This window comes from Phyllopteryx taeniolatus, chromosome 12 (genome assembly GCF_024500385.1).
Source record: "Phyllopteryx taeniolatus isolate TA_2022b chromosome 12, UOR_Ptae_1.2, whole genome shotgun sequence".
NCBI lineage: Eukaryota > Metazoa > Chordata > Actinopteri > Syngnathiformes > Syngnathidae > Phyllopteryx > Phyllopteryx taeniolatus.
The window spans coordinates 22,233,666-22,249,132 of record NC_084513.1 but is presented as its reverse complement, the minus strand read 5'-3'; the positions used below and the strand labels follow the sequence as shown (position 1 = coordinate 22,249,132).

Below are 15,467 nucleotides of genomic sequence, written 5' to 3'. Positions count from 1 at the left end.
TGTCATGAAGAAACGCGTGGCTTTTGACAGTTGGCTGTGTACGCCTCTGATTGAAGAGGACAGCGAGGACCGTGGCCGTAACCCCGTAGAGACGCCCACACGGCGCTGGACTATATTTACGCCGGTGGGGGAGGAGCCTACGAAGTGGCCGCTGAGCATCAGATGAGTCTGAAGCTCACAGTTATTATTGGACTTCGACCTGCACCGCATCCCAAAATGTGGCCGGCAGGCTCCCAATTGTTCAAAACAAATCTACTCATTTAGCATTGTTGTTATAAGTCACCGTAAAGCGTCTTCAAAACATCGCCAGTAAAGAGGTTGCCTTGGTCACACATTACACACACTAGTCTAGTGCGATGACACAATGACATCACCGCCGTTGTATTATTTTCAGGGAATGTTGATGAAAGGATGTTTTTTGCCACTTGTAATAATTGTGATCCATACGGAATGAATTGTGTATATTGATTCGGGGTGAAGTGGTACATGCCCTTTCAATAGGGCACAGAGTTGCCACACGGAAAATGTTTGGCAAGGGTACAACGTGTAATTGCTTTGCACTCTTGAAAAACATTTCTTATTGCATCCAGCATAATAGGATCTATTATCGTGAGTTTATGTGGTCTTCTTCTTCCGCTTCAAAGGACTATACAGACACACGTGGCATTGTGCACACCTCTCTTGAAGTTGCTGGTCGGTCAAGTTCTGTTCCTCCTTCAGTGCCTGGTATCTGTCCCACCTCAGCAGCCTGGTGCCATCGTACAGATCCAGCTCCCGGTCATGAAGTAACCTGCAGCACACGGCACCGGTGAACCTTGCGCTTCCCCGAAACCATACGGAACGTCGCGCTAAACGTCGGCCTTGCCTGGAAAGGACGGCCAGCGTTCCCAGGTTGACCCTGTGTATACCGTCCAGCAGCAGCAGCTTGCCTTCCAAGGCGGCGGTGACCAGCGGCGACGGACGCCACGCCGTGTCGCCGCTGGGGAGAGTGAACCTCTGCTGGAGGAGGTCCCTGGCTGTCATGTCCTGGCACAGACACAATGAGACCATCAAAAAACCGAGGGCTGCAAATCAAGCATGTTGACAACACTGTGACTGGGATAGATTGATTGATTCATTGACTTGACCGACTCACGTGTCAATTCCCTTCATTTTATACACCCACCACTTTTACTACTCCGGCTGAGGTTTACCCTGTACTGGGCGACAACCAATCACAAGGCACATGTCGATAAACAACAGTTCATACTCACATTCACACCTACGGGAAATCCGATAACATGTTTTTGAAATGCGGGCGGATGCCGGAGCACTCCGAAAACTCCAAACAGGGCGGCCCGAGGCGAGATCCCAACAAGGAGGCCACCGTGCTTGTACGTCGCACGTAAATCTGCCCGCCCACTTGAACAAACTGAATTTCTGGAGCCTAATTTTCTGTTCTTAACGTGAAGGTGACGTGATCTTTTTCTCAAGATCTACAACTCGGAATCTAAATTTCCTTCAACATCCCTGCACCCCCTTTCTCCTGCACACACCCTGAAAAAGGTAAATAAAACATCTTTTTAAATGACAGTATGTGGCATTCAAATGACATTTATCTGTTTATTTTGTTCTTATCGGCGTCGGCGGGGAGAAGGGTGCTGGGACATACTATAATATTGGTTTTCTATCAACAACTCATTGACTAACCCAACTCTTGGAGCAGAACATTCATCTCACTCACCCATTCACACATTCAGCGGTGAGCATTGGAAACAGCTACGCCACAAATTCAACACATACTGCAGTTGACTTTTCGAAGCGAGCCGGGGAACGCATTTGCGTCTGGTCCCACTACACTTTTCATACATCCAATGACGTATTGTCGAGCTTCGTTGCGTTCACGCCATTGCACAGTGGCCGACTAGATTTCTCCTCCCCGCCGTGACCGCCGTGGCACATTTTCTGTCACTTTTGCGCCTTCCATCCCCGCATTTTGCCCACGGCGGTGTGAAAGTCTTAGTTCTGTTTACCTGGTAGAGCATGACAGGCTCTAAACTGTAACCCAACATCTCAGCAAACTCTCTGGCAACCACTGACTTGCCGCAACCCTGAAACGCACACGAGCAAATCATATTGACCCTTTTTTCACAATAACCTTTATTCGTGTACGTGTGCAGTACCTTGGTTCCTATGAGACACACGTCCTTCACCATATGCGACTGCATCATGTCAGCAATCAGCTGCGAGTGGCTGGGGGTGCTGACGAAGGCGCGGCCGCAGTCGGGTGCCCGCGGCTCCTTGGTGCCCGCGGGGACCTGATTGTTCATTGGACGGAGTTGCAGACGGCAAATGTGGAATTTGACGGCAGTTGACTTTTCTCACATTTCCTGCCAGCCCTCCCAGTTAACATGGATATTTGACTTCACAAGCCGTCGATGACATATTATTTTATATAATATGACATATTAAATAATTTCATATTATTTTACCACAGCGGCATGATATTCATAGAAACAAAATATGTACACTTTAAATGATTCATCAGCCAAAAAGCCATGATATTAAGTCACTAAGCAACTTAAAAAAGAATAATAATAAAAATAATAATTGACAAGTAAAATACATTAATATCCTCTTTCAGTTTTTTCCATACATGATATAATTGCTTTATAGAATGTGTTTTTTCCTTTTATTAATTTTCATACAGGAGTTCACATATTCAATGTAGTATGCACTTACTGTGTTTGAAAAAAAATTGCCTTTACACGGGCAAAAATTAAGCTATCAGAGAAGTATTCATTCATTCATCCATCCATCCATCCATCCATCCATTTTCTGTCACGCTTCTCCTCACGCGGGTCGCGGGCGTGCCGGAGCCTATCCCAGCTGTCATCGGGCAGGAGCGGGGTACGCCCTCAACTGGTTGCCGGCCAATCGCAGGGCACATAGGAACAAACAACCATTCGCACACACGGTCACACCTACGGGCAATTTAAGTTGTCAATGAACCTAGCATGCATGTTTTGGGGATGCGGGAGGAAAGCGGAGTGCCCGGAGAAAAGCCACGCAGGCACGGGGAGAACATGCAAAGTCCACACAGGCGGGGGCGGGGGTTGAACCCGGGTCCTCAGAACTGTGAGGCGGACGCTCTAACCAGTCGGTCACCGTGCCGCCTCAGAGTAGGATTCATTTAATATATTAAAAAATGCTAACTGAAAGTGCTATGCTCTGCTTGTTGACACATTTTTTTCACACAATATTTCTTGAGGTTTTTGTGTTGTATTTCTGAGATGTGAGGCAAATAAAGCATGATCTAATCTTATGTTAATTATTGTATCCGTTTCTGTAACTTATCCTAAACCTAGCGCGAAATAAAATAATCACAAAATGAGTCAATCCCCGTTTATGGCGGGGGATATGTTCCACACCCACCCACAATAGTGGAAAATCTGCAATATAGTGGCCAGGTACAGATTGTTTTTGTACTTTTGACCCTGCCACACACTTTGAACACAATTCGACTATTTAAAACACACCCTTCCTGAAGGCTCTGGATGTTGTGGAGCATCAGAGCACAGAAAAAAAAAATTGGAAGCATAAAATGTATGTAAAATGCTGCGTATTCTATTGTCTATTGGCTTTTAAGGGACGGCCTGGTGGGGTCGCGTGCGACATCGGCGAGTCTGGGCATCTTATTGTGTTTATCTTTCTGACGGTTCTCCCACCATTCAATAAACGTCTGACAAGCGGTGCATCGGTGATCGTGGCTCTCTTTTCCCTCATGCAAGGAAGGGCATATATCGGGTAAAAAGCTATTCTAAACGATTCCGGAACAAAGCAAAGGCGTGATCGATGAAGCGTGATATCGCAAAAGCACATTGTAAAACCAATTCAATTGCGTGAAATTGTCCCAATGTGGTGGTCAGTGAGTTCAGTCCAACATTTGACTTTATTAAAAGGTAGCTACCTGAAATGTAACGTCTTTCTGTGCAACACGCAAGGTGACGTCCGCGTAGCCCTCCACGCCAGCGGTCCTGGACACGCTGACGACGGCGCTGCTCGATGTGTCGCTGTTGCTGTGGCTGTCCAGAAGCTCAAATTTCTGTGTAAAAGTCAGAACATCTGCATTCATCATACAGGTCTGACAAATCCCCAACTGCAGAGAAGGAGATGCCCACGGGCCTCCAAAGTGAACGGAGACGCATAACTTACACTGAGCACAGTCTCCACAGCGCTGCGCCCGTCCTTGCCCAACATACTATGGTATGGGTAAAGTCTCTGGACCAGCTGCTGCGAGGACATCGTGGGGAAAACATTCTGCGCCGACACAATGGAGATCATCTGGAGGTCATCTACTCTTAAATCATACTGTAGCCCTTATCTCAAAGACGAGTGCAGCAGAGGTTTCAACGAGTCCTCACCAGTACATTAATGCCCTGAAGGAGGTTGTCCATGGGAAAGTCAGGAAGACCCAGGTTGGCTGATTCCTGGGAGCACAGTGTGGTAGCAAGCGACAGCAGTTGGGACACCCTGACACATGAACCAACTGTGTGAGTACACTTTCATTCATATAGAAAGCAGACCCCCGCTATTGTACGTTACCCTACAAATGAAAACAGGAGTTTAGAACAACCAGCAAGCGATCGCTCCATCCCGAAAATATCTTTTTTTTAAATAATTCATCCGGTGCCCGGCCGGGCGCAGCCCGAAAGAGTAACGCGGGTCCCCCTTCCCACGGGCCCGCCACCTGTTGGAGTGTGTGCAGTGTGAGCTGGGCGGTGGCCGAAGGTGGGGACTTTGGGGATCTGATCCCCGGCTACAGAAACTGGTTCTCGGGACGTGGAATGTCACCTCTCTGGCAGGGAAAGAGCCCAAGCTAGTGTGTGAGGTTGAGAAGTTAAGACTAGATATAGTCGGGCTCGCCTCCACACACGGGGTTGGACTCTCTTCCACTCTGGAGCTGCCCACGGTGAGAGGCACCGAGCAGGTGTGGGTATACTTATTGCCCCCTGGCTCAGCGCCTGGAGGGGGTGCTGGAGAGCGCTCCAGCTGGGCACTCCATCATTCTGCTGGGGGGACTTCAATGCTCCCATGGGCAATGACAGTGAGACCTGGAAGGAACGAATGTGAGTTTGTTTATATGTTCCCTGCGATTGGCTGGCGTCCAGTTCAAGGTGTAGCCCGCCTCTGGCCCAAAGATAGCTGGGATTGGCGCCGCGACCCGCTGGAGGAGAAGCGCTACGGAAAATGGATAGATGCATAAAGTGGGTCATATTTTCAGGCATTCACCTCTGTGCCGCTATGTTTGGCGCTGCCGCGTACAACAGCTCCAACTGGTCCTGAAGACAAATCCAGTTTTGTTAGGGCTACTGTGTGCTTTCTTTTGGTGTTAAATAAGAGCACGGGAACAAACCTTAAATGGGAGGTAATAGACGTCTCGGGCCTGGAAGCGAGAGCGGAGGGGAGGATCCAGCGGGTTGCCTTTGTATTTGGGCACAGGAAGACCGAGGGCGATGACCCGAAAGTCCTCGCTTACGCGGATGATCTTGCAGTCGTCGAGCTCCTCTTTTGTGTGCTCCTACGGGTTGGAAAGGAAACAAACATCAACCAGAAAAAAACACGAGCCTGGTTTACATGGAGCCTTCCCTTCCATTTAGGATCGGTTTCGAAGCCCAAAGCGAATGAAATGAAATGCTCCAGAGAAACACCTCAATCGGAATGGAATTTCATTCGGTTTCACATGGATGGAATATTCCATTTTCGGCATTCGGAAGAGAGCCGGGAAAAGATGACTTATATTAACGTTTATACGGTTGAATGCATGTCCTTGCATTCGTTTATCGTTCTAGACGTCTGCTGTAACTTCTCTGAGATGTCTCGCCTTGCTAAAAGCAGCAAGGCATTGTTTGTCTTCTCCAAGAACATTCCCAAGCGGGCCACAACAGCTGCTGGCAATGTCCTGATTATGGAAAATTACTGAATGTGACTGAAGGACCTTCCTTACAATCTGGAGTTTCGGGCTCAGACAGAGTGTGGGGGCTTGCAAAGAGCACGAGCCCATCTCCTCCCCTCTCTCCTCTCCCTCTATGGAAATAGCTCTTTGTATGAAAAAAACCCATAAAGATTGTACAAGATCCTATTGGAAGATAGCGGCTCCCGATGGAGGTCGTATGCGACAGAGATCTCATTTTTAACTACTTCTAAGTTGTTGTTTTTTTAAATAAACGCACAAAAACAATCCCAACTACTGTGCTGAATAGACGACGGACGGAGCTCCATCTTGATAAATGACGTGACGATCACGACGAAGTGCGCCTGTCACGCGGCGTTTCCGATTAAACGCGGAACACAGCGTACACCCGATCGGACTAGATTCCGTCACATGTAAACAGTTGTTTACGGACATCTTCACTCGGAATGACAAAAACTTCCAAAAGTAAACCTTGGCTAGTGACAAGATGCCAATTATTTACTGAGTAAGGTAAGGATTGTAGGAGGTTGCCGTGGTAGTAGTATCGTTGCTGGAAGATGAACTTGCACAATTGCAAGGGAAGGGACCCAATAGAACTGCAGCAGTTCTGAGTTGAAAAAGTCTAACTTTGGCCTGAAACAAGAAAAATGGGCAAGACAAGAGGGCCATTCCTTGGAGGAACTTTTTCTTTTATGTGTACCCTTATGTTCCATTTTTGGATTCAATATCGAGAAACCAAGATTAGCAGAAAAATGAATGAAATTGTCATTCTTACTGGTAAGAATGACAAAGATAAAGTCGTAATGAGATTCCTTCGTTGAATGCAAACATTCAGAAAAAAGCTAAGCCAATGTTGCAATTTCAAAGTAAATAATATTTGAATATGCACTCGTAAAATGAAGTAAAAATTTCATTTCATCCCGCAGAAGTCAAAGTGCCTATAAAGCAATAATACTTTTATATTGCAGGAATAGAATAATCATTTGTTAAAATGAAAAGAAAATCGATTTTACGATTGATTTCATTTGTTTCCTGTGTGGACTCCCTATTCTTGTGTAGTGTGCAAAGAGAAACATCAGCTCAGGTTAAAAGCGAAGCAAAAAAATACAACCTGCAGCAGCTTGTCATAGCGCTCGGCTGCCATGAGGAAGCGTCCGTCCTCCAGCTGCATCTCTCGGTTCTCCAGCAGGTTGTTGAGGACAGGCAGAACGTTCCTCTCGGCCTTCTCCAGACCCTCCAGAAGCAGAACGCGCCCTCGAGTGGCTGCCCGGACGGCGCACTGAGCGAGAAATGAATGAATGAATGAAGATGATGTCATCCGCTTCTGCTCGCCCGGAGTGTCCACAACGGCCCAACTCGAATAAACCAATGTTTTACTGTGCTCCCAAAACCGAACTTCTATTTTTAGAAGGCATTTTATTTTCTCTCCAAATGTGGGATCCAGGGCGACTCCTTGTTTACATTGCATGTGTTGTGTGCACATTTTCAGCAAAAACCAAAAAGCTCGTCTTGACGTCAGCGGGCAGGAAACTTGAGCCGTCTGGGCGAACCGCAGAGTACAGCGCACATGCAATTAGGTGTGCGTGTCTTGCACATGCGGCGCATTGTATATAAAAACAAATATAGCGAGGCCTACATGTTCTAAATTTAACTGCAAGTCCATTCTCAGCACTGTCATGAAATAATAATTTGGTAATGATGGTAAATGATGGTTTCAAAGGGTTTGAAAGAAACTAGCTTAGCACAGCTATTTTTCCACCATTAAGTATCCCTGACAAGCTAATGCAGGGATGACCGCTAACTAAAAGCAATTCGATACCCTGTGAAATCGTCTTGAAGTCATTCTTGTGAGATTGGTTAGGGGTGGCCGAAATACAGCCTTTGGAGGAAAACTGCGTCGAGAGGTTCTTGGCACTCCGGAGACGCCAGCAGCTGCTCATCATTGGCTCCTCTACCTTTGCCTCACAGAATTTTCTTTTCTTTTTCCTTCTATCGGAACAAACCCGTTAGCTCTCTGAGTCACGTTCAAATGATCCGACCGTGTGATGAGTTTCTTGAAACGGGCACTGTTTCCATTCCTTTCGCGAGGCCTCGGACAATTCCGTGCTTTTCATCAGCACAATGATACTTCTTTTACATCATGAATTTATGCATAAAAACTACGATTTTCTTAATGATGTGGAACAACCTAATTGTCTCTAACCTAATTAACAGGCCTCCGATTCTTCACGGTTGGATATAGTGTTTCGACCACGTGATTTTTGAAGCGATGTCCCATTCTAAATCCGTATGCTTTCGTACTTGCAACTCTTTGGATAAGGTTTAGGGGTGACTTTATGGGGATTTTTGCCCATTCTTCCAGGAGCACATTTGTGAGGTCACACGCCGATGTCGGACGTAAAAAGTACAAAACAATAATTTTGTACTGTACAGTAAGTAATATTGGGTGCATGAGGCCAAATATACAACAAAAAAAAAGATAAAATAAAAAAAGGTGCTTCAATATAACGGACAATCAGCAGTAACGGACGACCCCTTCCCCATTTGTCCGCTAAATTGAGGTTCCACTGTGCATCCTTTGTCACACTCATACCAGTGCTGGAACTTTTCTCAAACACCTGTACACGGACCATTTGGAAGCCTCAAACATTTTAACAACAGACCATGAAGAAAACGTACGTGCTAATTATACAAGTGATGCGTTGCCGCTTGTCCTCAAGCAGTGTCAAGTTGTTGTTTTTTTACTGGCTCCTCCTTATATGTTCAGGGTTCTGTTCATTCAGAGTCACTTGACACAGGGTCAGCATGGAGCGCAGAGGATCATTGCAGGTTGCGTGTTCCACTAACAACAGGAAAGCGCGTCCAGTAAATCTATAAAAAACACCCAGCTTGCCATTCGCTTGAAGATGCCTTACTTTCCAATGGATGCTTTTCATGCTTTTTATTACTGTAATTGAGGAAATGATAGATGCCCAACACAAGTGGCTGCTAAGTGGTTAGTGGTAATTGGAGAAGTCCAAAAAGAAAAAGCATTATATCCTTGTGACTCGTGACCTACGAACTAGCGAGCTGAGGCTGCCGCAGGGAACGATTGCGCGAGCGTTAGCACGGGGATTGACCCGTTCCCAGTGAATGTAGGACTCCAAATGAGCACGGATCTCTGAGGAATGTCCGCCAATATTCTAGTTGACATTTGAGCGACAATCACTTTCCAAATTAGGCCCACACATCTTGAAACACAAATTGGAATGTGCACTTCTTACACCCACTGCTACCTCATAAATGTATTTATCTATAGTATGATTTTATTTCTCGAATCAAAACACTGCAAAATGGGTGCGCAGCTCCTCTCCACCTTCAATGAGCCAAAATAAAACTATGTTGTCCTGGCCAGTTTCCATGGCAACAAAGCACGGACAGCTGGTTTCATCTGGAGGCGTGTGGGAGGAAGGTGGAGGTGCTCGCTTGATTACACACATTACACACATCTGTCTTAATGATATGCGCAGAGGTGGGTAGCAATGCGCTATATTTACTCTACTAACATTTTGGTTAATTGTACTCGTCAGAGTAGTTTGAATGAAGCATACTGAATATTTATGTTAAGAAGAAATTGCACTTTTACTCCGTTACAATAATCTACATGCTGCTCGCTACTTTCATTTATCAATCATGGCATGCGCAATCTATTTTTAGACTTTCGTTTTCGCCTTCCACATCAGGCGCCGTTGCTCGAATCCAGCGTGATTACCACAGTGATGTTTGATTCAAGTTCACCAATCAAACGACACAAAAAAGTCACGTCTGTCTTCGGATGGGCTTCGCGGCCCAATCAAAGTGAGTCGTGTCAGCCGTGCGTGACTCGTCAAAAACGACAAAAAACAACAGCTTTAACGTGCAGCGTAGTTTTTGTCACTGCCCAAACTTGAAAATTTCAGCCCACTTCTAACTTGAGAAAACACCCTGCGGTAAGTTGCAAATGTTTTTGCTGTTGTTTCGACTGTGCATATGGCAACATTAGCCCTATTTTATGGTCACAAGTAACTGTTAAACATGCATCTTCTGGGGTGCGTTCTGTTCTCTCTCTCTGTTCTCTCTCTCTCTCTATCTCTCGCTCACACACACACAGACACACTTTATCAATAATTCTGGTCAGCAAACAGCTTCTTCAGTCAGTCGTTCTAGTGCATAAAGCAAATAATGTTTCTGTAGGGCCCTATGCATGCGTTGTTTTTGTTTTTCCACTGAAAATTGAAATGGTGGCAGTGTGTGTAAACCCCCATTGAACCTGAGTTTGAATGTGATCAGTAACTTCTGAACACGGCCACGTGCATCCTTGTGCAGCCAGATTTATTTGTATTTGTTTTATTTGAACAGGTAACTTTGAATTGTTTTTTTTTTTTTTTTTTAAGTTTAAGTTCATTTGGGTTATATTTGTCTAATATTTGCATTTCTTTCATGATCATAAACATTAAAGTGGGGAAACTATGCAAAAATATAAACATTTGAGAAGGGGGCCGATACTTTTTCACAGCACTTGTATGGTTTTGTATATTGGGCAGCCAGGTGGTTAGCACATCTGCCTTACAGATGAGAAGTTCTGGGAGTTTGCATGTTCTCGCTATGGTTGCAAGGCTTTTCGCCGGGCACTCCCGCATTTGAAAAACATGCATGGTAAGTTAACCACAGGTGTAAATATGTGCCATGCGACTGACTGGCAACTCGTCCAGGGTGTAGCCCACTTCTTGCCCAAAATCAGCTGCGACAGGCTCTGGCTCGCCTGCAACCCTAATGAGTACAAGCGCTATAGAAAAGTGATGGATGGATATTTTAGGTACAGTGGACACGGGCATACTATTTCTTTTCCAATTATTTCCCATTTTTAATTGAATTTTTTTCCCCTTTATTTTGGGGGGGGGGGGGGGGGGGGGGGGCTAACCCCAAAAACACTGAGTGTGTTATTCAATATTTTTGGGGGTTTAAAAAAGGAAAGAAAAAATATTTTCAATGCATAAAAATTCAGAAGAAAATACATATTTCAATGGAGTTCTAATGTGCGTGAAGTATCCGCGTATTTTCGCTAGTCCGCTGATAACTCCGGTAGCATGGCGATGTAGTGTTTAGCACGTTTGCTTCACACTATGGCTCAGGTTTGGCGCCCTGCAGTAAACTAGCAGCTCGGCAACAAGCGGTCCAAAATTCCGCAGCGGGAACCGGACCAGACCCTGCCTACCTGATCCACGTAGAAAGCTGTCCCGGCCCGGATCTCTCTCCTCTGTTTCAAATCGGTCTCTGTGGTGTCCCTGGACAGAGCGACATACTCCACTTCCCGTTTGGTCAACTCCTGCCAACAACAACAAGGAAGGATGTTGACTCAAAAAGCACATGCGAGCCAATTTCACACAACGAGAGAAAGGATATATTATTACGTTATGGGATGCTAATACCTAATTTATTTTCTTTCCACCCAAGACATCATAGAAATACAAATACGCTATTCGAGGATCAAATTATCACCATCAAAATACCTTTAATAACTGAACAGGCACTGTGTGGGTAAACTTCAGGGAAGTATTAATTGATTGATTTATTGAAATGTTCTGTAAACTTTATAAGAGATGCTGGTGACCCTGGGAATACTTTATTTAAGGCTCGAAATAAGCAGATTTACGTTGCAATGTGCGAGTTAAAATGTGTATTTTGCGCCTCATAAAAAAAACACAGAAAAGCAAAACTGCGAATCACAGATTTTTACGTTTTTCTGCCGAGCACGAGCGGGACGCGGCATAGCCGACCGAGCCGTGCGTGGCGCAAACGCTAACGGGTCGGAGAAACTCAACGATCGCCGGGACGTTTCGGTCTCTGCGTACGAAGAAAAATATTGCTAAAAATTTGGATTCAGCATGGGACCGGCGCGTCACGCTGGCCAGGCTGCCTCGGTCGGCCTCAACTTCGCCAAGGGCCCGCTGGGAATGACCTGGATCAGCTCCTAATTATGTAGTAGACGGCACAAAGTTAACGTCGATTGCAGTTTAGACTTGAAATGAGTTGCTTGTTTTCGAAGGCAAGAATTGTTGTGGATAGATAAAAACAATAAATATAACAAAAATAACCACAAAGCTTTATCCTGGACCTGACCAGGCAGTCTGAGGTCTCCGCCTGAATGTCCATAAATAAATCCTAAATATTGAGGTGATTTAAGTGGCCACAGGTAGCGATGTCCGCATATATTCTAGTGATGATTGCTCGCTGTTTTGTCACATTGAGCAGCATTGTAAGCAATTTTTATGTAAGTGGAAAAATCTTCCAAAACATTGGGGCGATCGTTTTGATCTTTTTAGAGGTTGGCACGGCCACAAGTAGAGATGTCCACTTTCCGTCAACTTTGGTGAAGACCGATTGCAGTTGTGTGACATGAAGGTTTTTCTCTCTAGCGAAACATATAGAGGCGCCGCCAAAAGGTCTCCAATGAAATGGAACATGTTGGATTTCACCGCAACCCCCTGGCGACATCTGCGCGACCGGAGGACTTTATACGAGCGTACTCACAAGGTATTGCATCGCTATGGTTCTCCTCAAGGGTCCCGGGGGTCCGATGAGAAACACATCCTGACCCAAGAGGTCTTTCTGCATGATCCATCGCAGGTGCTGCGCCACAGCCTGGGGCAGGAAGTCTGAAACTAAGAGCACAAATTGAGAAAAGGTGACAAGTTCTAAGGGTTCTAGCGCTCAACACACGCGGCGATGACGCACTGTGTTTGACAGGAACCAGTTCGGGGTTGCGTGGCGTTTTGAGTTTGTAAGAAATATCTCCAATCTTCACCGTCTCACCTGCAAACACACAATGTCAACACAATTACTGCAATAACGCAAACATATCTGATCTCGAACAAGTTACTTTGGACAGGTTTGGCCTGGAAAGGAAATGAAGCTATTGGAAGCCATAAAAGCCAAGTTCGTATCACGCTAAGGTTAGATGTTACCGCTGACAGTGACTGATAAACTGCGGTTGGTGTCATGAAACGGTGACAGATGATCCCCGTTTAGTCATCGAACTTTACCCGAGGACGTGCTGACAAGTTTGACCTCGTGGCTCCTCCACATCCAGCCGTCTTTCCCCAACACGGCGCCCAAAATCGTCCGCATCCTCCTGGCAGCGACCGCCGCGGCCGTGGCGCTCCACCACATCTGCGGGCGCATATTCGCGTTTATTCGCACGAAGTCGACATCGACAAGTCAAGACGTAAAAGGGGAGCCACTGCTGCTTGCCCGACACCTGCTTGTTACATGTCACCTCCTTCTTTTGCAAGCCGGAATGTTTTCGACGAGGGACAAAACAGGTCCGCGAGTTAAATGTTTCGTCCGGGAACAAGATTTTAAAAAAAACAAAAACGAAAAGGACAACACGTAAGTTTGGAGTGTTTATGAAAGGTGAAGTTCGACACACAAAATAAACTTAACAGAATTATTACACATGTATTAATATATATCAAAAAGATTTGAAAAGGAGGGATGATGTATATGTATAGTTTCAATAGTAAAAGTTGAATTCAATTGTACTTATATATTTGTAAGTACTCAATGGACGTTAAAATATTTTTTCAGTTATTTAATTGACAAATTAGTTTTGGCACAAAACAATCAAATGACGGCCTACTTTGTATAATAAATGTGACATGATTTTACAATATAAATTCAATGTGTTGGTAATTATTTTAATTATTTACATACTGTATTATTTAATTTAACGTATTTTTATTCATCCATCAGTAAGGTTCGTGTTTTTTTTTTTTTTTGTTTGTTTGTTTTTTTGTCACAGGCCATATCGTAGTTCTGAAAGCCACATACTGTTAGTCGTTAATCAGTTTATTTGAAAGGGGACAATGCAATTTCATTTAAAAAAAAAAAAAAGCCAGAATTAGCCAGAAGGCTAGTTTTCATCTGTGGTCCCCTGGCCATGACGTAAAAAAAGCAATAAAATACATCTACAAGACAATATAATACAGGATACATAATCAAAGACTTACTATACTATTAAGAGAGAATGGATGTATATCAGTTCATACAAAAATGGCCCTGCATTTGGTTGTTATTATAAATATTTGTTTTGAATGTGTGTTATGTGTCATGATAGGATGGTATAACTTTTCTTGGCGGGCGGTGGCGTGAGCAGGTGGATGGCTCGGCGGCGTGGTGGAAGAGGTCAACGCGGCGGGGAACACAGAAGGAGCACCGAGGACAAGGAAAAACACTGAGGTCAGAAGTATTACGAGGACTGCCGTAGCTCACGGGGAGGGTTTGAGAGCCGGTGTACCACGGGAGAACGTTAATACTCTGGCAGTGGAGTCTTGGATCTGGCAGGCTTTTATGCAGGTGATGATGAAGGCTGATTGATGGCAGGTGCGTGCCCGAGGTGGTGCTGGTTACTGGGAAGAGAGAGCGAGCGAGAGAGACAGAGAGAGGCCGAGAGGGGCGCATAGCTCCGCCCAAGCTCCAAAAAAAGAACTGCAGGGCACAGCTCATGACATTATGTTGAAGTTGCATTGAGTTGAGTTGAGTTGGAAACAAATTCAATTTGAAGTCAGAAGATCCATCCATTTTCAGCCACACTTATCCTCAGTGGGACCGCGGGCGCGCTGGCGCCGAACCCAGCTGACTTCGGGCGAGAGTCGGGGTACAGCCGAACTGGTCCCCAGCCACTCGCAGATAACAAATACAATTATTGGTCCATTTATGCTAGGAAATGATGTGGTGGAATACTACTTGTCGTAGCTGTTTAAAGTGAAGAAAATCTGAAAATTTGGTGCATATTTTCTGGCAAAATGAAAGGAACAAGTCAATTTGGCAAGAAACATGACATAGACAACTTCATTTGCTTCAGTGGGCCGTAAACGAAGATGCGGGTGGCCGGAGCTGGCCCCCGGGCCTCGTGTTTGACACAGGTGCTGTAAATTGTCCATCGGTGTGAATGTGTGTTCCAGATCCAAGTGTACCCATAAATGCACTCTTTACAAAACAACGTGTTACAATTTCGAAATCATTTCAAATTGACATGAATTTCCACATCCATCTGGAAATCCTGGCACCCTGAAGTGACTCACTACACCATACAGACCAAAGGGGCAACTATTCCCATAGAGGGTGCAGTCGTCCGCCTGCCTTCATACAAATACGTACAAGTTGGGGCAGTGCATGAAAAAAAAGACAGACTCTTTGTTGACTGACGTTTTGCAATATTCAGTCAAATATTTATTTCTCCAGTAGGTATTCATTTTCACACAACTGTATTCTTCACAGCGCAAAGGTGGCGCATCAGTTGATACGAAGTAGGCTTACTTTTCTCCTGAAACTTAAACTTTAATCAATATCAGATCCAATTTCACAATGTCATTTTAGTGGTTGTCAGTGCGACCTCCAGTGGACAAAATTAGCAACAAGAGTGACTCATTGAAAAATATAAATTCACTTGGTCTCTGTCCCCCAGCGGCCAGATTGGACACCCTGACGGGCCGGT

General features: G+C 45.2%; 1 protein-coding gene across 3 annotated transcripts in view; it reads right to left on the bottom strand.

The window, feature by feature from the left end:
• Positions 1 to 13,289, bottom strand: part of vwa8 (von Willebrand factor A domain containing 8) — a 54,256-nt gene extending 40,967 nt beyond the window's left edge. For all 3 annotated transcript variants that reach the window (XM_061791355.1, XM_061791356.1, XM_061791358.1), the window contains exons 1-14: positions 13,015 to 13,289; positions 12,707 to 12,784; positions 12,503 to 12,633; positions 11,187 to 11,297; positions 7,065 to 7,232; positions 5,396 to 5,560; positions 5,272 to 5,321; positions 4,404 to 4,512; positions 4,195 to 4,299; positions 3,950 to 4,084; positions 2,163 to 2,297; positions 2,013 to 2,090; positions 866 to 1,026; positions 677 to 790 (exon numbers count right to left, since the gene is read on the bottom strand). In XM_061791355.1, the coding sequence (XP_061647339.1) occupies positions 677 to 790; positions 866 to 1,026; positions 2,013 to 2,090; positions 2,163 to 2,297; positions 3,950 to 4,084; positions 4,195 to 4,299; positions 4,404 to 4,512; positions 5,272 to 5,321; positions 5,396 to 5,560; positions 7,065 to 7,232; positions 11,187 to 11,297; positions 12,503 to 12,633; positions 12,707 to 12,784; positions 13,015 to 13,153 (1,679 nt within the window). In that variant the 5' untranslated portion in view covers positions 13,154 to 13,289. The remainder of the gene's footprint in view (positions 1 to 676; positions 791 to 865; positions 1,027 to 2,012; positions 2,091 to 2,162; positions 2,298 to 3,949; positions 4,085 to 4,194; positions 4,300 to 4,403; positions 4,513 to 5,271; positions 5,322 to 5,395; positions 5,561 to 7,064; positions 7,233 to 11,186; positions 11,298 to 12,502; positions 12,634 to 12,706; positions 12,785 to 13,014) is intronic.
• Positions 13,290 to 15,467: the final 2,178 nt, after the last annotated feature.